The following is a 16,769-nucleotide window of genomic DNA, read 5'->3' on the forward strand; positions in this document are numbered from 1 at the left end:
AGTTGTTCCGATGTTCTGATGAGTGCGTGAAGCACTGGGTTAACAACAACAAAGAGTCCCTATAGTGGAGTATGTGTTGTACCTCCTCAGACAGTCCCTCGCCCACGGCGGTATGTTGGACACTCTGTGTAATAGACTGGGTCTGGGTGGTGATGACTGCAGCCCTGGCCTCAGCCTCCGTGTGGGCCTCGGCCCTGCTCTGTTCCAGCTGCAGGGACACGTTCCTCAGGATGCTGAGCTCCAGGGAGGCCAGGAGGGCCTGCAGGTCGGCCCCGCTCACGTAGCGCGACGACAGCCACTGGAGGAGACCCTCTGGGATGTCTGGTTCTCCCTGATGGGCCTGGTCGTCAGAGCCGTAGAACAGGGCCCGCAGCTCCTGCCTCACCTGGGCTGACACCTGGGTAGACACCTGGGAGGGAGAGGTGAGAGAGAGGGAGAGGTGAGACAGACAATGTGTGAGGGGCTGTAACTGCAGAATATATATACCCTCATGTATAATTAAGCAATAAGGCCCGAGGGGGTGTGGTATATGGCCAATATACCACGGCTAAGGGCTGTTCTTAGGCCCCACGCAACACGGAGTAACTGGATACAGCCCTTAGCCGTGGTATATTGGCCATATACCACAAACCCCCCGAGGTGCCTTATTGCTATTATAAACTGGTTACCAATGTAATTAGAAAAAAACAAATGTTTTGTCATACCCGTGGTATACGGTCTGATATACCACGGCTGTCAGACAATCAGCATTCAAGGCTCGAACAACCCAGTTTATAAGTTCAGTTCAATAACAGCACAGTACAGTACAGGCTGTCATTTGGAAGAATTGCAGTATATTGCAAAGGTAATGTACAACTACTATAATAAAGACTAGCTATATCAGCTCTAGGTATAGTAAACACTAAAAGCAGTAAACAGACAATTGTCTTTCATTCTCACCGTTTCCTGGATTGTGTCCAGCTGCTCACATTTCCCCTGACATCCCATCACCCCCTGCAGGTCGCCCCTGATCCGACCCAGCTCCGCCTCCAGCCTCTGCACCTCCGCCAGCAAAGCATCATGGGCCTCCTGGTCCACACGCACACTGAGGGGGAGAAAAGAGAGAGAGAGAGAGAGTAAGAAAGAGAGAGAGTCTCTATTACACTTGCTTAGGTTTGCCTAATTCGTCTAACTTTCCCCAAAATCCCCCATTTTCCAGAAATCCAGGTTAGAAGATTTCCCGACTTCTTGCTTTTCCCTCCTGATTCCAGGAATCTTCTAACCGGCATTTCTGGAAAACCTGAGAATTTTGAGAAACTGACGATTCTGCAACCCTGCATGCTGTAAAAAAATGAACTCCAATACACTGTCTCTATTGTTTGATCTAATAATGGACCACTTAGACCAATGTTTCAGTCATAAGACCTTCATTGGGTTTAAACATTTGTTTTGGTGATCCATTAAAACATTGTGGGGCAAATGAAGAGAATCAGTGTGCAAGAGTTTCTTTCACGATGAAATGGAGAGCAGTTGTAAACCGTAGAAAAGTCCTGCACTATATAATCCAGGCTCTGCTGTAGCCGGCCGCAACCGGGAGACCAATGGGGCGGCGCACAATTGGCCCAGCGTCGTCCAGGGTAGGGGAGGGAATGGCAGGCAGGGAGGTAGCTCAGTTGATAGAGCATGGCGTTTGCAACGCCAGGGTTGTGGGTTCGATTCCCACGAGGGGGCCAGTATGAAAATAATAATGTATGCACTAACTGTAAGTCGCTCTGGATAAGAGCGTCTGCTAAATGACGTAAATTTAATGTAAATGTAAAAAATAATCTACGGAGGTTAACCCAGTGACAGTGAACCTACCTGACAGGGACAGGGACAGAGGCAGGTCTGGTTGTCTCCTTCTCTGGTTGCCGTTTCTGTTGCACCGCCTGAAATACAACCTCATTCAAATGTACAGTACTGTAATATAAATGAATGACCAATAAGCTACATACAGCATGTGTTGGCGTGAACACTTTCAGCACAGGCATGTATGTCATCACAATTAACCTAAATGGACAGGGACATGCTGACTCCTGTGTATCAGACGACTAGACTTCTATGAATGTGTGTCATACTGTATGTATTCAAATTAACTGCCTGAGGGAACGTATGTATGGACTGGTGCTTATTCAGATCAGCTGCCAGAACCGGAATGTTCCTGTATGTATTCCTATGCGTGGGTCTTGTATGTGTCAGTCAGTAATAAGCGTGTGAGACTGTACCTCAAGCTTAGCTGTTAGCCTGCTAAGATCTAGTGGTGTTCAGATGAGCTGTGGAGGTAACCTATGGTCCTGGATGTATTCATTTGATCTCACAGGGTTTAATTCATAGTCTGGTGTGCATTTCCCATAGACCATTTCCTCAGTCTCAAATTTCATGACATGTAACTGGTCCTGTATGTATTGGGATATGTAGGTAATGTGGTATAGTGTGTATTTCTCAGTAATTGACGTTACCTCAGTTTTAGAAGCCAGGACCTGCAGCAGCACCTCCAGCTCAGCTAGCCGTGTCTCCTGACTCTGCTGCTGCTGAACCCTCTGCTCATCAGTCTGCACAGGAGAGAGGGAGGAGGGAGGGAGGAGAGAATGGAGGAGAGAGGGAGGAGATAGGGAGGAGGGAGAGAAAGAGAGGAGGGAGGGGAAAAGAAAAGGTCACCCAGAAGTAAACAGTAAGGAATTCAGTAATAAGTAATAGGGGTCAGTTTGGAATGCTTACTAAGCAGAACGGACTGAAATCTGACCCTACATAAAAACCACTAATCTGAACATACAGTGAGGGAAAAAAGTATTTGATCCCCTGCTGATTTTGTACGTTTGCCCACTGACAAATAAATTATCAGCCTATCATTTTAATGGTAGGTTTATTTGAACAGTGAGAGACAGAATAACAACAAAAAAATCCAGAAAAACGCATGTCAAAAATGTTATAAATTGATTTGCATTTTAATGAGGGAAATAAGTATTTGACCCCCTCTAAATCAGAAAGATTTCTGGCTCCCAGGTGTCTTTTATACAGGTAACGAGCTGAGATTAGGAGCACACTTAAAGGGAGTGCTCCTAATCTCAGCTTGTTACCTGTATAAAAGACACCTGTTCACAGAAGCAATCAATCAATCAGATTCCAAACTCTCCACCATGGCCAAGACCAAAGAGCTCTCCAAGGATGTCAGGGACAAGATTGTAGACCTACACAAGGCTGGAATGGGCTACAAGACCATCGCCAAGCAGCTTGGTGAGAAGCTGACAACAGTTGGTGCGATTATTCGCAAATGGAAGAAACACAAAAGAACTGTCAATCTCCCTCGGCCTGGGGCTCCATGCAAGATCTCACCTCGTGGAGTTGCAATGATCATGACAACGGTGAGGAATCAGCCCAGAACTACACGGGAGGATCTTGTCAATGATCTCAAGGCAGCTGGGAAGATAGTCACCAAGAAAACAATTGGTAACACGCTACGCCGTGAAAGACTGAAATCCTGCAGCGCCCGCAAGGTCCCCCTGCTCAAGAAAACACATATACAGGCCCGTCTGAAGTTTGCCAATGAACATCTGAATGATTCAGAGGAGAACTGGGTGAAAGTGTTGTGGTCAGATGAGACCAAAATCGAGCACTTTGGCATCAACTCAACTCGCCGTGTTTGGAGGAGGAGGAATGCTACCTATGACTCCCAAGAACACCATCCCCACCGTCAAACATGGAGGTGGAAACATTATGCTTTGGGGGTGTTTTTCTGCTAAGGGGACAGGACAACTTCACCGCATCAAAGGGACGATGGACGGGGCCATGTACCGTCAAATCTTGGGTGAGAACCTCCTTCCCTCAGCCAGGGCATTGAAAATGGGTCGTGGATGGGTACTCCAGCATGACAATGACCCAAAACACACGGCCAAGTCAACAAAGGAGTGGCTCAAGAAGAGGCACATTAAGGTCCTGGAGTGGCCTAGTCAGTCTCCAGACCTTAATCCCATAGAAAATCTGTGGAGGGAGCTGAAGGTTCGAGTTGCCAAACGTCAGCCTCGAAACCTTAATGACTTGGAGAAGATCTGCAAAGAGGAGTGGGACAAAATCCCTCCTGAGATGTGTGCAAACCTGGTGGCCAACTACAAGAAACGTCTGACCTCTGTGATTGCCAACAAGGGTTTTGCCACCAAGTACTAAGTCATGTTTTGCAGAGGGGTCAAATACTTATTTCCCTCATTAAAATGCAAATATATATATATAACATTTTTTACATGCGTTTTTCAGGATTTTTTTGTTGTTATTCTGTCTCTCACTGTTCAAATAAACCTACCATTAAAATTATAGACTGATGATTTCTTTGTCAGTGGGCAAATGTACAAAATCAGCAGGGGATCAAATACTTTTTTCCCTCACTGTAGTTATCAATTCAAATGTTGAAGCTCAACCCTCTACTAAGCCCTGCCAACAAGCCCCAACCCCATTCCTGACACCAACCCCCAACCCCATTCCTAACAACAAGTCCCAGTCCCATTCCTGCCACCAAGCCCCAACCCCCTTTATAACTACAAGTCCCAGTCCTATCAACACCTTTGGTGTCCAGCCCCAGTCCCTTTCCTCAACCCTGACAGCCATCCCTACCTGTGCCCTGTGTGAGGCCTCCTGCTGCTCCAGCTCTCCTCTCAGCAGGGTGATCCTGTGCTCCAGCAGGCCAGAGACCCAGAGACCCAGGCTGTCCCTGTCTGTCTGGCTGTCCAGCTGCTCCCTTAGGAGGGTGTACTGGGCCAGGGTGTCCCCGTGACGCTGCTCCTGCCTCTGGTCCCCCCGCTGCACCCGCTCCCACAGCAGGGCCAGACCATGCTCCACCCGCTCCAAACGCTCCAGGCTCTCTGTGTCCACGGTGACTATGGGGGGAAGGACTGGCTGTAGGGGGAGATAGGGGAGAGACTGAAATAAAGGAGGGACACGGGGAGAGAAGGGGAGACAGGTTGCGGCAGAGAAGTGTAGTGAGAGGTTAGGAGAGTGGGAGAGAGAACAAAAAAGCTTGTTTTAGTCCAACATTCATGAGGCAGATGTATGTCATGAATTACCATATTCACACAATACAGACACAAAGTTCCCCCCCACTCTGTGAGAGACGCCCTCAGGCTTCTCAGGCGAGCTCCTCTCTTACCTGTGCCTGTGGGCCGGGGGGTGATGGGGGGGTCTGCTCCAGGGGTGTGGTGGGGGTGGGGACCAGGGTAGATGATGAGAGGGTGAAGGGGGACACCACTCTGGAGCGCCACTCTGTCAGGTTTATGGCTGGAAGGTAGCAGAGGAAACTGGACGGACCCCAGAACCAAAACCCTGAGAGGAGAGGAGAGAGAAACAGGGAAATTAATCAACAGGAGCTACAGTATGCAACAACCGGCCTGTCTTTACTGTGAATGCAGTGAAAGCTTTATTGGTATAGCACCTGTTGTTTCTTAGGCTTGTATTGTTTTAGTTTTTTTGGTGTTTATGCATGAATTTGTGGATTTGATAGTAGCTTGTGGGTTTATGAATGCAAGTCAATGCAAGTCAGTGCTTTTCTGTGTAGACTGTTAGTGTAGAAAGTACAGTGTGTAAAAGTGTAAGAGAGTTGTTCCACAGAGAGGGCTGGTTCTGTAGCTGTGTGCCCAGTAAGAGTGACCTAGATCTGGGGCTGGATTTGGAGCAAGCTCTGGGGGGCTGGTTAACAGCTCTGGTGCTACACAGCTGACAGATCGGCCTGTGTGTGTGTTAAGTAGGTTACGTCAGGTGAGCACACCGTTACTCACACAGGAGTAGCAGGATGGGAAGGAGGAAGAGAAGAAGCTTCCACATTCTGGGCAGGCACCTGAAAGACACCCACACAGTGAGCAAAACATACCTGAGATACGCACACACACACACACACACACACACACACACACCGTAAAACATAACCTGATAAGACACTGTAACCTTTCCTTCGTCAGATGAGAGAGAAATAATTGAATCAAAATGTAATATTTAAAAGTTGACTAAATAATTCAATCATCATATCTCTCATGTGCATCTAACTGACAGAACCCATCTACCCTGGCCCTTTGTTTTCATTATGACATTTCATCTGAAGAAATGACATATGCCTAAATATAACCAAAATATAATTCAATCTAATTAAGAATTATTGTGTTAGACAGAGCCTGGATAAGAACGGTCCTAAATATGTATCAAACATGCACAATGATAACAGGGTCAGTAGGCACCAAACAGAATAAAACAGACTGAAACAGGGAGGTACAATTTAAACTTGTCCAATAACAAACAAGTCACAGCCACAGTTAAATCTACAACCTTTGATAACAAAGGACAATAGTAGGTCAATAAAAGTCATCTACATATTTCTGAGACCTACAGGGGTCTAAGGTCACATAGTTAGATACAGTAGTGCAGGCTCTAACCGGGTCAGGAAGAATACGTTGAACAGAGACATGAGAGACACCAGCTGGTACCAGCCTGTCCCCAGACACCACAACAGCCCTCTGGCTGCTTTACCTGGGGGGGGGGGGAGAGAGACAGGGGGAGAAAGAGAGAGAGTGAGAGGGGGAGAGGGAGAGAGCGAGATAGAGAGAGGGGGAGGGGGAACGTTACTGTAATGTAGTGTGTATATACAGTGGGGGGGAAAAGTATTTAGTCAGCCACCAATTGTGCAAGTTCTCCCACTTAAAAAGATGAGAGAGGCCTGTAATTTTCATCATAGGTACACGTCAACTATGACAGACAAATTTAGAAGCCCCAAAACATCACTGCTCTAGAGGAGATCTGCATGGAGGAATGGGCCAAAATACCAGCAACAGTGTGTGAAAACCTTGTGAAGACTTACAGAAAACGTTTGACCTGTGTCATTGCCAAAAAAGGGTATATAACAAAGTATTGAGAAACTTTTGTTATTGACCAAATACTTATTTTCCACCATAATTTGCAAATAAATTCATAAAAAATCCTACAATGTGATGTTCTGGATTTCTTTTCCTCATTTTGTCTGTCATAGTTGACGTGTACCTATGATGAAAATTACAGGCCTCTCTCATCTTTTTAAGTGGGAGAACTTGCACAATTGGTGGCTGACTAAATACTTTTTTTCCCCACTGTAAGAAAGAGCAACTGATTAAACAACTAAATACTGATGATGAAGAGAGGGTGGATGCAACAGAGAGTAACTAACCTGGAGATGCCAGGACTAGCCACAGCACTGACAGGAGTCTCTGAGCCACTGACTGTACTGCTGACCCCACTGCTGACCCCAGAGCCCGGCCTGCCCTCACTACATAGTAACCTGGCTGGAGCAGACAGTACCCTGGAAGGATCAGAACAAACACACACAACGTTGGAGCTTTCATAAGAAAATGGTCTTTGTATGAAACTTTATGTGCTGCTATTTTGGCCAGGTCTCTCTTAAAAAAAAAAATATATATATACAGTGAGGGAAAAAAGTATTTGATCCCCTGCTGATTTTGTACGTTTGCCCACTGACAAAGACATGATCAGTCTATAATTTTAATGGTAGGTTTATTTGAACAGTGAGAGACAGAATAACAACAAAAAAATCCAGAAAAACGCATGTCAAAAATGTTATAAATTGATTTGCATTTTAATGAGGGAAATAAGTATTTGACCCCTCTGCAAAACATGACTTAGTACTTGGTGGCAAAACCCTTGTTGGCAATCACAGAGGTCAGACGTTTCTTGTAGTTGGCCACCAGATTTGCACACATCTCAGGAGGGATTTTGTCCCACTCCTCTTTGCAGATCTTCTCCAAGTCATTAAGGTTTCGAGGCTGACGTTTGGCAACTCGAACCTTCAGCTCCCTCCACAGATTTTCTATGGGATTAAGGTCTGGAGACTGGCTAGGCCACTCCAGGACCTTAATGTGCTTCTTCTTGAGCCACTCCTTTGTTGCCTTGGCCGTGTGTTTTGGGTCATTGTCATGCTGGAATACCCATCCACGACCCATTTTCAATGCCCTGGCTGAGGGAAGGAGGTTCTCACCCAAGATTTGAAGGTACATGGCCCCGTCCATCGTCCCTTTGATGCGGTGAAGTTGTCCTGTCCCCTTAGCAGAAAAACACCCCCAAAGCATAATGTTTCCACCTCCATGTTTGACGGTGGGGATGGTGTTCTTGGGGTCATAGGCAACATTCCTCCTCCTCCAAACACGGCGAGTTGAGTTGATGCCAAAGAGCTCGATTTTGGTCTCATTTGACCACAACACTTTCACCCAGTTCTCCTCTGAATCATTCAGATGTTCATTGGCAAACTTCAGACGGGCCTGTATATGTGCTTTCTTGAGTAGGGGGACGTTGTGGGCGCTGCAGGATTTCAGTCCTTCACGGCGTAGTGTGTTACCAATAGTTTTCTTGTTGACTATGGTCCCAGCTGCCTTGAGATCATTGACAAGATCCTCCCGTGTAGTTCTGGACTGATTCCTCACCGTTCTCATGATCATTGCAACTCCACGAGGTGAGATCTTGCATGGAGCCCCAGGCCGAGGGAGATTGACAGTTCTTTTGTGTTTCTTCCATTTGCGAATAATCGCACCAACTGTTGTCACCTTCTCACCAAGCTGCTTGGCAATGATCTTGTAGCCCATTCCAGCATTGTGTAGGTCTACAATCTTGTCCCTGACATCCTTGGAGAGCTCTTTGGTCTTGGCCATGGTGGAGAGTTTGGAATCTGATTGATTGATTGCTTCTGTGGACAGGTGTCTTTTATACAGGTAACAAGCTGAGTTTAGGAGCACTCCCTTTAAGAGTGTGCACCTAATCTCAGCTCGTTACCTGTATAAAAGACACCTGGGAGCCAGAAATCTTTCTGATTGAGAGGGGGTCAAATACTTATTTCCCTCATTAAAATGCAAATCAATTTATAACATTTTTGACATCCGTGTTTCCGGATTTTTTTGTTGTTGTTATTCTGTCTCTCACTGTTCAAATAAATCTACCATTAAAATTATAGACTGATCTTTTTTTTGTCAGTGGGCAAACATACAAAATCAGCAGGGGATCAAATACTTTTTTCCCTCACTGTATATATATATATATATATATATATATATATATATATATATATATATATCAACGTCAATGAGACTAACCTGGTAAAATAAAAAACAACATCGTAGTGATTCAATTAGGTAAATAGAGTGGTAATGACATGGTAATAAAAAATGCTGGGCATTAGGACAATTAAAAGGACTGAGGCTTCAGTTCACAACTGATTTCAGATCAGCTCTCTGGAGCCTATTCCTGACCTCAACCACTATCAGCCGTGCAACAAAACAGGTCCTGGACCAGTAGCGGAAGGAAGGGATTATTATTTCCCCACACCCACACACATAGTTTGTATATCATTTGCATTGATGTCAATGAGAGATTCCATGAAAAGTCTATGTGTGCAAGGTTTATAAAGCAACGAGTCAATATTAGCAGGGTCGTATTCATTAGGCACCAAACAGAATCAAACTAACTGAGTCAGGGAGGGACTACCTGAACTTGTCCAATAAGAAATGCTTGATTTTAGTTTCTGTTGCAGAACATTTTTGCTACGGTTTGCACCAATGAATACGACTCTGATGTATGTGTATTAGGTCAGTAAGGAAGGAAGCCAGGGAAGGAGGCAGGGGGATAACCTGCATGTGTATTAGGTTATTAAGGAAGGAAACCAGGAGGAGGAGGAGGAGGAGGAAGGTGTTTAACCTATATGTATATTAGGCTATTAAGGAAGGAAGCCAGGGAGAGGAGGAAGGGGGTTAACCTGCATGTTTATTGCGTCAGGAAGGAAGGAAACCAGGAGGAGGAGGAAGGGGGTTAACCTGTGTAAGCTATAAGGGTCCACAGAGCCCCCAGTAGACGGTGAGTCCTGGAGGTCTGTGTGTGACTGTGGACCAGTGTGTGGGTCTCCAGGTGCTGCTTCCCTTTACAGTCGTCACCTGAGGCAGACCACATGACAGATGGATGGCAGACAAGAAGGAAAACAAAACATAACACAAACAAATGAATGAATGAATGAACAATGATGTAAAATGAAATGACAATAAAAAAAAATTGATGTAACTTAACAAATCAGAAGTCAATTGAAAGTTCTAAATAATGTATGCAATGTAAAATCATTCAAATAAAAATAATAGAACAAAAAGGAACGTTATACATCTTCCTAAGTCTGAGGGTGGTTTTAACTCGCTACCCAAGGCTTTTACTTGCGACATATAGTTGAATTCACTAAATAGGAACAATGGGTACATATTGAAGATGCGCACGCTCATCCCCAGAATCTTTTTAGGTGTCTATTTTCAAAGGGTAAAGCTAAGAACATTAACAACTTCATAGTTAAGAACACTATAACGATACGGAAGAAAATGAAACGTATTTTACCAAAATAACCAATAACACTCCCTAGAAACACAACCTTATGGAACGATACTTGGATAGGTTTTCAGAATGCATCGATAAATTGGTCCACATGGAAAACTAAAGGCATAGAAACCATAAATGACTTGGTAATAGGAAATACATTTATTTCCATGACAGAATAAAAAAGTAATTTTGGACCAATGTAGATGTAAAAGTTACTTATCATGACATTTCTATTTGAAATCTTTTGGACATCAGAGCAACCTTGAGGGAGTCAGAAAAGGATGCTCATATGATAGGGAATATCTACAAAACCTTGAGGAGAGCATATCCAATTGACAATCTCTTCAAAAAAAACAAAAAAACAATTGGAACCAAGATTTAAAAAGAACTGATGTTGGCACAAGATGGAGGGAAAGTTAGAGCATAACTAACGATAATGTATGCTTAATCCAGTATAAACTAATGTATAGAATGTATTATGCAAGAGAACAATTCTGAAATTCTACAGCACAACGGTGGAGTCATGTCTCAAGTGTAAAACTAATAATGACTCAATAATCCATGCTTTCTGGGAATGCTATAAAGTTCTGAAGTAATGGGCGGAGCTAGAAAGTTGGCTGTCAGAATTATTACAATGTAAACTTACTTTGAATCCATCTGTCTGCATATTTCAAGACATGACATATGGGGTGTAGTGAGATACCCAATGGGCTGGACCATTCTTTTCTCATCACTCATTTTGAAAAAACATATACTAAAAACTTTCAGTCATTCAATCAAACATCATTAACACAATGAAAATATTATGGGTGACTCAGAAAAACAAATTAGTACAATTTAAGACCAAGTGGCAACAATAATGCAGGCAGTAGGGATGGGGGTGTGAGCATGTGGGTCTGGGCAGATGAGATGTAGTCATTGTTTGTGTGTGTGTGTAAGTAGTAGTTCGTATACGTTTGTTTTTGGAATGTAAAAAAATAAAGAAAAGGAAAATAAAATATTATAAAAAATGCTTTTGAATGAGTGAAATGTCCCCAGTGTAAAAACTGCAACACAGTTATCATTTTATTATTTCATTTGTACATTTAGCAGACGCTCTTATCCAGAGCGACTTACAGTAGCGCATACATTTTCATACTGGACCCCCGTGGGAATCGATTCCCACAACCCTGGCGTTGCAAGCGCCATGCTCTACCAACTGAGCCAACTGTCTGTCAATCTCCGGTTGCGTTCCAGGTTGTCTTTATTGCAATCAAAATGCGTTGATGATCAAATCTCACAACAAAGGAACCACATTAATACGAAAAAGCAATCTTCTGTGATGTAAGCATGTGCAAAAAGAAAACCAGGAACGTTGCCTATCTCTTTGGTGACACAGCCCATCCCTTCCTCCCTCCCTCCCTCCTCTCCAGACGTTTGGTAAGCGCCTTCTGTGTCAAACGGGCCTTTGTTCTCTGTTTGATGTTTGTTCAACTGCATTCTCAGGATCGTTTGTCACGCCAGTGTCATTTAGGAAGATGTTAGATAAGACATGTAACCCTACAGGACTAGCCATTTCTTCTCCCATTTTCATTGAAACAATCTTTGAAGTGAAACATTCACACATTCACAGAGATACATCTGATTGATCTTTATGGGTTCAGGCCCTTAAAAAAGACTTCTAAGTGCTTGTATGGAAACACACAAACACCTGCTGTATCTGACTAGGGAGGCCAGTAGCCAGTGTATAGTCACTGACTGGTGAAAGAGGCGTGACCGACTGGTCACTGGCCCTAGTTGTTCACATAACCCCTGTGCACTGATCTGGAAATAGGTCACGCATAGAATTAACTCTGTGTCAGAAAGTGGCCCCCTGCCACGTATAGAGCACTTGAGAGGGAATTTGTGTGTGTGTGCACGCACATGGGTGTGTGTGTGTGTGTGTGTGTGTGTGTGTGTGTGTGTGTGTGTGTGTGTGAGCGTGTTGGCTACTTACACAACGAGCCATTCAAAAAGTGTCCGTCTCCCGTCACGTGGTCTTTTACATTCATGCTCCCACAGTAACTGGAGTGAGCTGCAACACAACAACAAACTATTAATAATCATATTTACATACCAAAACATTCCATTCTGCAGGCGAGTGGCGACCAAGAGTGTGTGACGCATTGTATATTACAACACACAAAGAGAGGGTAAGAGGGACATTTGCATGTCACCAAGGGAACCAACCAAAGTGGAAAGAAGCCCATTTGTTTATGACGTAATCAAGAGGACCTGTATGAAACCTGAGATGGATGAAGAGAGAAAACACATAAACAAAACAGACACACAGACAGAGACAGAGAGAGCAAGAGAGAGAGAGAGAGACAGAGCGAGCAAGAGAGAGAGACAGAGAGAGAGAGAGAGAGAGAGAGAGAGACAGAGAGAGAGAGAGAGACAGAGAGAGAGAGAGAGAGCAAAAGAGAGAGAGAGAGAGACAGAGAGAGAGAGAGAGAGAGAGAGCAAAAGAGAGAGAGAGAGAGAGAGAGAGAGAGAGAGAGAGAGAGAGAGAGAGAGCAAGAGAGAGAGAGAGAGACAGAGAGAGAGAGAGAGAGAGAGAGAGAGAGAGAGAGAGAGAGACAGAGAGAGAGTGTGTGTAGGGGGGAAACAAAGACTAGTGACAGACAGTGAGGTGGTACAGGAGTTCTGTCTCTGTCCCTTTAAGAAGGATGGAGGACTGTTTCATTGATGAGCATGCAGTGGTAGATGGACAGAGCTGGAGAGAGATACTCTGAAAGAGAGTTCTCTATGGTGAAACTACACAGTAGAAAACAGCATCAGTACATACTGTGGAGAGAAGCATTCCTCTACATTATAATTCCACCAAACCATTACTATACATGCACAGTTAAACTTATGCCCAGCCTTCACAGATACTTTTTCACAGACACAGAAATGCAAAGACCAAGAGCTTGAGAAATAAATGTCGAGTCGGCAGACAGTGGAAATAGAGGGCTGAAGAAAAGAGGGTCACTGAGTCAGTGTTGATGGTCAGTGTTGATGATCGATGACCTTTGACCCATGCCGGCGGTGGGTCAGGTACCTTTGCCTTCGTAGCTGTTGGCCCTGTAGCCCATCATCCTGTGGAGAGTGGTCTGCTTAAAGAACCAAGAGACGCAGGACGCGCTGGAGGAAACAGCCCGTCTGGCCCTGTCTAAGAGGGACGCCAGAACACCTAGTGACACAACCATACCACACATCAAAGGTCAGGTCAGACAATGTGTCTGTTAAACCCCCATCCCCTTTCTAGCACGGGACCAGATCAGTATTTAGCTTTATTTAGCCGACTAAAACTCTGACTAATGTTAAGGCCCATACAGATCTTGGACCAGGCTATTCCATTTCCACCTCTAACGTCAGATTTTTGAGGCCGGGAAGAGACAGGAGTGGAAGAGTACTGGATATTCACCAGCTCACACTGAGGAAGCAGGGCAGGTGAGGAAAAGAGAGCAGTGAGGCATGATGAGGTCACATAAAAATATATGACTTTATGACTGATGACCAGGCTGTGCAGGAGGAAGAGGAGAGACCAGACAGCAGGAGTAACAGCAGAGACAGGACATCAGGAGGAACAAGACAGCAGGAGGAAGAGGAGAGACAGGACAGCAGGAGGAACAGCAGAGACAGGACAGCAGGAGGAACAAGACAGCAGGAGGAAGAGGAGAGACCAGACAGCAGGAGGAACAGCAGAGACAGGACAGCAGGAGGAACAAGACAGCAGGAGGAAGCGGAGAGACAGGACAGCAGGAGGAACAGCAGAGACAGGACAGCAGGAGGAACAAGACAGCAGGAGGAAGAGGAGAGACAGGACAGCAGGAGGAACAGCAGAGACAGGACAGCAGGAGGAACAAGACAGCAGGAGGAAGAGGAGAGACCAGACAGCAGGAGGAACAGCAGAGACAGGACAGCAGGAGGAACAAGACAGCAGGAGGAAGCGGAGAGACAGGACAGCAGGAGGAACAGGAGGGACAGCAGGAGGAAGAGGAGAGACAGGACAGCAGGAGGAACAAGACAGCAGGGGGATGAGGAGAGAGGACAGTTCAAAGAGCCTGTGAAAATACCGGTATATATTTTTATAGCCCTATTATGATTAACTGGAGTCCAGTCCCTTGAGACTATCAATAAATCAAACCATGAAAGACAGTAAAAAAAAGAGAGCGATTGATCAGGTGGGAAGGGAAGTAGTATCATGGGGGAATTCAGTGAAGTAAAACGTGCAGATAGAAATACAATGAATAGAGCTGATATGATGCCAAATTCTGCACCATATCTGTTCTACATAATGCCTTTCTATGTGAACGTTTTGTAATGTTGCGCCCATCTGAACAGACCCGAGTAGTAAGCATCTCTTATACCTTTGCCTGAGTGGCTCCTGGCCCTAGTGCCCAGCCATAGAACGCTCTGGAAGAGCAGTGTCACCAGGGACACTATAGGGGCCAGGGCTCGTCTGCTGTGGTGGACACACGTGTTAGACACTGACACCAGGAGACCTAGACAGAGAAAGGTTGGCAGGTTAGTTAACTTAATCGGACATATAAAAGTTAGAGAAATGGGTCCTTCTCCTTAGTGGAAACCCACATAGCCTTAGCACTAACAAGCAAACAGAAACAGAGAAACACACAAGAAATGGCTGGTTGACTGATCATTTGAATTTGTTTTGGGCATTCTGGGCTTTTAAGGTAGTCTTCTAACGGGACTCAGAGATTTTTTTATAAATTAAGGAAACAGTGTGATATGCACAGGTTTGTAAACCATCAAACAGAAAGGACCTCCTGTTTACCTTTATCCTAGGACAGGAACACTGGGTCGTGTTCATTAGGGAATGCAACAGAAAGCGTTTTGCAACAGAAAATGAGCGTCCAGGATGTCCCTCCATGTTTCAGTCTGTTTTCTTCCGTTTGGTGCCTAATGAACACAACCCTGTTTCACTCCCCAGTCAGTTGTGTGCACACTAGGTACGGTTCTCACCTGTCTTGTTCCTCTGACTCTTGTCCGTGCAGTATAAACTGGAGGATGAGGCTGATGATGATGATGCTGATGATGAGGAGACGGCGGCAGCAGCTGCTGCAGTAGAGGCAGCCTGAGTTGACGAAGAGGAGGAGGAGAGGGCGGCGGCAGCTGCTGCAGCAGAGCCAGCCTGAGACGTGGAAGAGGAGGAGGAAGAGTATGTGGTGAGGGCTTCTTTCCTCTCAGAGTGTATGGAACAGTCTTTACAGATGTAACCGTTGGCGACCATGGCGTGGCTGTGCGACACAGTGTTGACGCCGCCGTTCGCACCCGTTGAGCTGTAGTCTGTCCTTGAACTCCTCCCTGGGGAAAACACACACACAAGAGGAACATTTTTAAGTACAAATCTGACTAGAAAACCATTTCTTCATATATTTCTATGGTCTCAAAATATAATTATTTTGCACATCAGAGCTAGCCTTAAAGCAAGCCTGTGTTTACTTCCTGGAAAAGTGTTGTGATGATGTGTAATAAAAGATCCCTACTCAGGTGAATGCACACAAATATCATTATAATGTATGGTGAAGACTCACCTTTCAGATTGGTATCCTGATCTGAACGTAGAGGGAATAAAGCATTATCAAATCATCAAAGCCAACGGGAGATCATTGAATACTGATTAATTAATTGTATTGGGTCACACAGGTAATAACGCAGCTAATCTCCGTAAAACCACATCAAAGGGATTAAATGGAAAGATTATACAGTCAGCCTGCCCCGTCTCTCCCCTGGTAATCCCACAAACCATTCATCATTCCTGCCTTACATATCAGATAGACACACAAACAACAAACTGCAGTAATTAAAATTAGCATGCTAACTAGTTAGCTTAAACTGCTACAGTCCTAGTTTTACCTCATATTCTAATGCGGTTGACTGGTCCCAGACCTGTGCTTTAGCCATCGTATGATAGATTGTCTGACCATACCCGTCATCTCAAGCCAACGATAGTCAGAGGAGTTGGCTAATGCACATACCGTACAGGTCTGGAACCAGAATAGAGCTAATGTATCCTCTCTATCAAACGTAACCCTTCCTCTGATCGTATGACCCATGCCCTGCCCTTTGCCCCTGGACTGACCCCTGTAGCCGTCTGTGGTAGTAGTGGTGGAAGTAGTGGTGGACCGCTGGCGGAGGTTGGAATGGTCCAGGATGGAGGAGACCAGGGAGGCATCGCTGGCAGTGGTGCAGCCTGTAGTGGGAGTGTTGGTGGTGGAGAAGGAGAGGGTCTTGCGTGGCGTCTGGTTCAGAGACAGGGACAGGGACTGGTTCAGGGACTGAGACAGGGACTGGGAGCTGGAGGCAGACTGCTGCTGTTTTCTGCTCCTCACCATCCTGACACACAGGAGAGAGATTGGTAGGGATGA

General features: G+C 45.2%; 1 protein-coding gene across 6 annotated transcripts in view; it reads right to left on the reverse strand.

Annotated features, from left to right (window-relative positions):
• LOC121568778 (SUN domain-containing protein 1) overlaps nucleotides 1-16,769 on the reverse strand; it is a 53,989-nt gene that overhangs the window by 4,742 nt on the left and 32,478 nt on the right. For 3 of the 6 annotated variants that reach the window (XM_041879203.2, XM_041879200.2, XM_041879199.2), the window contains 16 exons: nucleotides 16,484-16,737; nucleotides 15,936-15,956; nucleotides 15,364-15,705; nucleotides 14,751-14,885; nucleotides 13,439-13,570; nucleotides 12,353-12,430; nucleotides 9,837-9,953; nucleotides 7,190-7,321; nucleotides 6,426-6,519; nucleotides 5,778-5,836; nucleotides 5,153-5,325; nucleotides 4,621-4,926; nucleotides 2,478-2,570; nucleotides 1,840-1,907; nucleotides 940-1,084; nucleotides 83-409 (listed from right to left, as the gene is read on the reverse strand). In XM_041879203.2, the coding sequence (XP_041735137.2) occupies nucleotides 83-409; nucleotides 940-1,084; nucleotides 1,840-1,907; nucleotides 2,478-2,570; nucleotides 4,621-4,926; nucleotides 5,153-5,325; nucleotides 5,778-5,836; nucleotides 6,426-6,519; nucleotides 7,190-7,321; nucleotides 9,837-9,953; nucleotides 12,353-12,430; nucleotides 13,439-13,570; nucleotides 14,751-14,885; nucleotides 15,364-15,705; nucleotides 15,936-15,956; nucleotides 16,484-16,737 (2,476 nt within the window). The remainder of the gene's footprint in view (nucleotides 1-82; nucleotides 410-939; nucleotides 1,085-1,839; nucleotides 1,908-2,477; nucleotides 2,571-4,620; nucleotides 4,927-5,152; nucleotides 5,326-5,777; nucleotides 5,837-6,425; nucleotides 6,520-7,189; nucleotides 7,322-9,836; nucleotides 9,954-12,352; nucleotides 12,431-13,438; nucleotides 13,571-14,750; nucleotides 14,886-15,363; nucleotides 15,706-15,935; nucleotides 15,957-16,483; nucleotides 16,738-16,769) is intronic. The other 3 variants (XM_041879201.2, XM_041879202.2, XM_041879204.2) reach the window with 3 other exon arrangements.

This window comes from Coregonus clupeaformis, chromosome 7, assembly GCF_020615455.1.
Source record: "Coregonus clupeaformis isolate EN_2021a chromosome 7, ASM2061545v1, whole genome shotgun sequence".
In the NCBI taxonomy this organism is placed as follows: domain Eukaryota; kingdom Metazoa; phylum Chordata; class Actinopteri; order Salmoniformes; family Salmonidae; genus Coregonus; species Coregonus clupeaformis.